The sequence below is a fragment of the Vigna unguiculata genome, chromosome 2 (assembly GCF_037176805.1).
Source record: "Vigna unguiculata cultivar grain cowpea cultivar isolate G323 ecotype 2 chromosome 2, ASM3717680v1, whole genome shotgun sequence".
Taxonomy (NCBI): Eukaryota; Viridiplantae; Streptophyta; class Magnoliopsida; order Fabales; family Fabaceae; genus Vigna; species Vigna unguiculata.
The window spans coordinates 6,594,512-6,600,535 of record NC_140793.1 but is presented as its reverse complement, the minus strand read 5'-3'; the positions used below and the strand labels follow the sequence as shown (position 1 = coordinate 6,600,535).

The window sequence follows — 6,024 nt, the reverse complement described above, 5'->3', positions numbered from 1 at the left end:
TGCATTCTGTCGAATATTGGAAAAAAAAAAAGTTTCTGCATTCTGCATAAAAAATAAAAGACTTCTGCATTCTGCATGTACTTTTTTACAGCAGACAATTCTGGTGAAAGTAGTTGAAATTGTTATAATCCCAAAACTACTGATTGAAAAACAATGGCACATGAATTAATTCCGTGATTGTGATGAAAGGGTAAAAAGAGTTATGGGGTCCATGGTGTAACATATATCTGAGTAGGACAAGGGGAGCTAGGTTAATGATAGCATGGAGAAAGATGTTCCAACTACATAAACAAGAGAAAATTTATTAGTATAGTATTATTATGTGGCCTAAGGGAATTGAAATGCTGTGTTGTTACTATTATTATTGAATATAATGGACCGTTCCTTTTTTTTCTTAGTGGAAGCCGAAGAAGCACACTATATTATGATATGATATGGCCATGTCTTGTTGTGTTGGTTGGTTGTGTGGGGTATCACACAAAGCACCCAAATTAATTTCCTTGTCTTTCTGGTTGTCCATATTTTTGGTCTCACACACCCTCATTGATTCTTAATTAAGACCTAAAAGCACAGAAAAATGGAGCTGCATATAGAAACTTCAAAATTGGACAAAAGAAGTGGTTCTAGCGTTTATGCATGTTATCTGACTTCTCTGACTTCCCTTCATCATTCCCATTTCTCTTTCCTCAGCTTTTCCATAATTTTTACTCTCTCTCTCTCTCTCTCTGTAATCTTATCTCTTTTTCGTTTCTTTCTCTTCACCACCTCATTGTGGTGAATTTTTCAAAAAACTAGTCCCAACGATAGTACAATATTTATACCTGCGTCCCCCCTCTTGTATAGTTCATATTCTCCAAAGTCCAAAGTAGCTTCTCACTACAGATTCTCTCCCTTTTTTTTTTATAGTACAGTACTATGTAAGTGCCTCTTTCCACTTGCATTTCCTTTCACCCTTTCTTCTATTTCCTACATGCATTTTTAAGCCTTGTCCCGCTTTAATCATTGTTTTCTCACTTTTTCTGGGGTCTGGTTTTGATTCTCTGGTCTTGCGGAGTTCAGTGAAGGCTCTCTCTACCTTCTGCAAGTAAAAACTTTTGCCTGTTCATTTCAGGAATCTGTGTTCACCTCTGTTTTTGTTTTAAGTTTTCATGACAGGGATGCATTGTGCCTGCTATTTTATTCTAAAAATTAGATCTAAAGGGGAAATATTAATTTCAGTTTCTCTCAAACTTTGTTTTCATAGACTCAGCCACAAACTCGGTGGATTGAGGTGGGGTGGGGGTACTTATCTTCTTTCCTTTCAGCTTGTGCAATTTTTCAACTTTCTGCTTGATTTCATTGTTTTGAACAAGCCTTGGGTGGTTTTGGGCCATTGCAAAAGATGTTTTTTATCAGAAAGTTTTTCGAACGAATTGATGAGTAATGTGGGAATCTGTTGGTTGGCATCTTCAGATAGCTTTTGGTTTTCAGTTCCAATATTTGTTGGCTGAAATGTGGAATTTTTTTTTTCCATTTTATGTTTTTATCCTTTATCCCAAAAAGTGTGTAACGTATACTTTAGGGCTGTAATAATGCCCAAGCCTGGTGGGTGTTTTTCAGATGTGTCCAATAGTGTTTTCTAATGCCGATGGGTGAAAATCAATTATGGCACATAAGGGTACTGAAAAATGATAAAAATCTTGCTAGTCACCGAAGACAACAATCAAGATTTGCCGTCTATATTTCCATGCATGAGTTCATCTATGTTTTCACTCATTCTATGATGTGAACTCTGTTAATTTTTTTTCAGTGATTGAAGTGCTTCTTGTATTTTTTAATTTTTTTATAAAAATATGCTTGAAATGCATTTGGACAAAGTGACACAGTCATTGGAAGCTCATGAAATATGCATGCATATCATCCATTGTGAGACACTCTGCATCTGTGATAAGAGCGCTGTTTTAACTTGCTGAGAGCTGGTCTATCAAAAAAGACATCAAACCTTTGTCACAGAAGATTTGAATCAGCTACAAGAGAAAAAAAACGTTTCTATATTTACTTTTTCATCATCTCTACTTCTTTTCCTCATGCAATCCTGATTCTTCTCCTTGTTTTTTTTTTTTTTACATATTCTATTACTCCTTTTAGTACATGTTTCTACCCTGCATGGCTAACTGGAAATTTTGTTTTGGTGTTTGCATGAACTGTTATTTAAATAATAGTGAAACATAGTAATGTCCAGACATTATTTTAACAGCTTTGAGTTAGGTATTACGGGAGCAAAGGTAAGGGAGTTGTTTTTGTTGCCATTTTTCTGTTCTGATGTTTTTCTCCTTTGCAGCGTATCACTTCTCGGTCTAAAGAAAAGAAAAATGAGACAGTTTCTACATCAGAAAATCTGCATGCATTATTTTTAAATTTTCTTGAGCTGGAGAGTTGCTTCTTTAGAGAGATTCATCAAATGAGCCAGCATCTAGATGAAATTTATTTTGCAGTTGTTACTTGTTCTTAAGATTTTTTTTTTTTTTTTTTTATCTGTGATTACACTTTCAGTAATATTAAATTCCTTTTTAATATTATCTTATGGAAGGAGATTCTCACAAAGTCTTTATGCTTTTTCTGCAAAGATGATTTGTGATTTAGTTTCTAAAACAGGTTGCATGTTTTCTTTTATGAGAAAGAGTTGCTCAGGCATGCTTTCTTTGTGCAGAGTTTTGTATGATCTGAGATTTTACTTTGTCATAACAAATAATGTGCTTCATCATGAATGCAGATGTGAAAGAAGTTAGCTGATAGCAGATGATGATGATGATGATGACACCAAACTTGAACCTGGAACCTGAAGAAGATTTCAAAATCTGCAGCCAAGTTGGATCGAATGAACTGCTACAAGAAACAGCACAAGATTTCATGGACAACACCAGCTCCTCCTGTCTCACAAAGGCTGATCCTGATTCAGGTTCTCTGTCCCTTGACCTGACTCTCAAATTTAATCACAGTGATGAAGAGTTCAAAGGTGCAAGTTACACAAACAGTGAAGTGGGAGCTGAAACTCATCCCCCAGCTCTAGCAATTCCCAGAGTTTTCTCCTGTAACTATTGCCGGAGGAAATTCTTCAGCTCTCAGGCATTAGGTGGCCACCAGAATGCTCACAAAAGGGAGAGGACAATGGCAAAGCGTGCACTGAGAATGGGGATTCTCACTGATAGGTACACAAGCTTAGCATCTCTGCCTCTGCATGGTACTTCTTTTCGCTCCCTTGGCCTTGAAGCTCATGCTGCAATGCACCAAGCACAAATGCAGTCACTGAGGGTTCCTGAAATACTACCTGCTCCAAAATTCACTAAAGACTATTTTCGGACACCGATCTTCGTGGATGATGATGATGGTGGTGTGTTTTGGCCTGGCAGCTTCAGAAAGAGGGAAGGAAGGGGTGTTTTTGGTGTTAATCTGAGCCCTGATGCACATGCTTTCAATCCGAGTACTAGGTTTGTGGCAACTGCACCTCCACCACAGACACCTGCAACTCCTGATCTCACTCTCAGGCTCTGAGATTTCTCATCCTCCAACAGACATGTCTGTTGTACAAGCCTCCTCATGATGTTCTCACTGTAAAGCTTTTTAAGCTTTTTCATGTTTAGTTCCATTCTCTTCAGAGTTGAGAATTTACGGTAATTGTACTACTGTACAGTGAGACCTGCATTTCCAATGGCTTATTTTAGTTTATTTCAATTTCCGTTATCAAGCTTTTTCTTTGCACTGTTGTTTTCATGTTTGTTGTAGCTACTGCACCATGCTCCATGGGTTGCAATGTCAGTTTCTGCTTGTACTTCTGTTAAGAATTTAGTATTCAAAAAAACATGTCTTTTATTTATTGCTTTTTCTTCAACCATGGCTTTGTAGTTATTAAAGTCTATTTCATTTCAATGCTTCTTTGGTAGAGGTTTGGTAGGTCAATGGAGAAATGTTACATCGGATTTACTCAAAAACTACCATAAATTTTCTGAACATTAAAGCTTACGAACTTTTCCAAGCCTTGGTGTATGAGAGGCAAGAATCATGCATCTCAAGACATGAAATTGTCCTTTAAAATATTTGATTTTTATTGAAGTTGAGTTGGATAATTCTGGTTTTTAGAAAGTGCATGTCTGTATAATTTAATATTTAAGAAAATTTTGTCATACAAAATTGTCAAACAAAGTGTAAACTGTATTTTAAGTTGCATAGCGATGGAACCTTTCAAAGAATAAAATAACCAAAAAAAGCATAACTTTAAAGACATATTTTATAGAATCATGTCTCACAATTTGCCACATATGTAAGAGATGACAACTAAATTTCATTTTTAAAATGTGTAGACAAAAAAAAAATTTAAAGATAAAGGCAGTCAACACTGATTTGCATTTTAAAAAATAATTCAAAAAAAAACAATTTCTCATAGCAGATCACATCGTTTTTGTCGAATAATCTTTGGTTGGTTGCTTTTTGATTTTGAAAAAAAATAAATTGAAAACTTTATTTTATTGTAGAAAATGCATTTGATCAAAATTAAAAATATCCAAACCATCATGTTGTCATATGTAACACTATTTCTCTCTTTTTTTATTAGCTGAAACATGCTACCCACTTGGCTCTTCACCAACAAAACAATTGAGTAGGCATTTGAAATTTTTGTCATGGAAAATATTTCATGAACTCCATATTCATAGAAAAAAGTACAAGGTGTATCTTAAGGATAATTCTTTTTAGGAAACAAAAGTGTATTTCTGTTAAATACTAAAAAAGCTTAATTTAGTGCTGAGTTAGTGTTAATATATGATAAATAAAATTAAGTATTTTTAATTCTAGTTTTTATTACAAAATTTTGTTTTAGAATAGTTAAATTTTTTTATTTTCTTTTAAGTATTTCTCATTTGATTTTACAATCAGTCAATACAATAATTGTTACTTCGTCTTTTATTTCTAATAATTCATCAATTAACTTTTATATATTTTATTTGATCATTTCCAATTTTTCAATCAATTCGTCCTAAAACAAGAAAAGACGGAATTGACCCATGATCTGGAAATAAAATGAAGTCGTATAATCTAATTTATAAAAAAAAAATCAAATGATAAAATATTTAAAACAAAATATATTTAAACATTTAGTGTTTATGTAAGGCTGCCACAATTTTTAGAAAAATATATCTAAAACTGTTGTTTTCAGAAACACGAACACCATGACTAAAGAAAGATATTGTACACAAAAATATGTTAGACGGGTACAGAAGGAGCACTACGAAACTTAATGGCAGCATCCCATGTTGTTGACATCCAAAAACAATACTGAAAATGTATTTGGTTGATGCTGACGTGCTCTTTCCATCCATACATTCAACAAAACTGTTTTCTTCAATCAAATTACCTAAAATTATTTTTATTGTAAAACATTTTCATTAAAATACGTAGATGTCATACAAAATTCGAGACTTCAAATGATCTACAAAAATAAAAAAATTATTATTTAAGTTTTGAAAAATTTAAACTAAAATAAAAGTAATATTAAAATGTCTGTCTTTAAAGTTTCGCATTAAAATTGGAATTGGATGAAAGTGTTAAAATTTATATTGCTAGGACCACATAAAGCAACATCGTATACTATAACTCTTATTATTATATTGGAGAAAACTAAATAAGATTCTTATTCCTCAAACAAACCTTTCAGAAACTTTGAACGGTAATAATTCTTTTGAGAAATTTAAAGTAAATAATGTGACTAAATAAACCCATTTAAATTTTAGGTTCCATATTAATTTTTTTTCATTGATATAAAATTTTCTTACAAATTTCAAGGTATATTTGTACGAAATAAATATGATAGATTGAAATAGTAAGTAGATACACTTTGTTCTATTTTTCAATGTTCAATAACTCACCATAATAATGAGATTTGTGAACGATGCATGGTTGGTAAACAACCAAGAAAGAGATTTCAGAAGTCAGCACATCAGAGAGCCTATTCCAAACTGGGTTCTCTTCGCCTATTCCAAACAATATCTGCCA

The 6,024-nt window shown here is 33.1% G+C and overlaps 1 protein-coding gene across 2 annotated transcripts; it reads left to right on the top strand.

Annotated features, from left to right (window-relative positions):
* Nucleotides 1-610: 610 nt before the first annotated feature.
* On the top strand, nt 611-3,868 carry LOC114171921 (zinc finger protein 7-like). Of its 2 annotated transcripts, none has more exons than XM_028056697.2 (2): nt 611-917; nt 2,753-3,868. In XM_028056697.2, exon 2 carries the CDS (start codon nt 2,779-2,781, stop codon nt 3,529-3,531), a length of 753 nt encoding a protein of 250 aa, XP_027912498.1. In that variant the 5' UTR covers nt 611-917; nt 2,753-2,778; the 3' UTR covers nt 3,532-3,868. The 2 variants fall into 2 exon arrangements, with proteins under 2 accessions (XP_027912498.1, XP_027912510.1); XM_028056709.2 differs by having other exon boundaries at nt 914-1,084.
* The last annotated feature ends 2,156 nt before the right edge of the window (nt 3,869-6,024 follow it).

Coding starts and splice junctions, on each gene's coding strand:
- LOC114171921 (XM_028056697.2), top strand. CDS start 2,779: ATGATGATGATGATGATGACACCAAACTTGAACCTGGAACCTGAAGAA.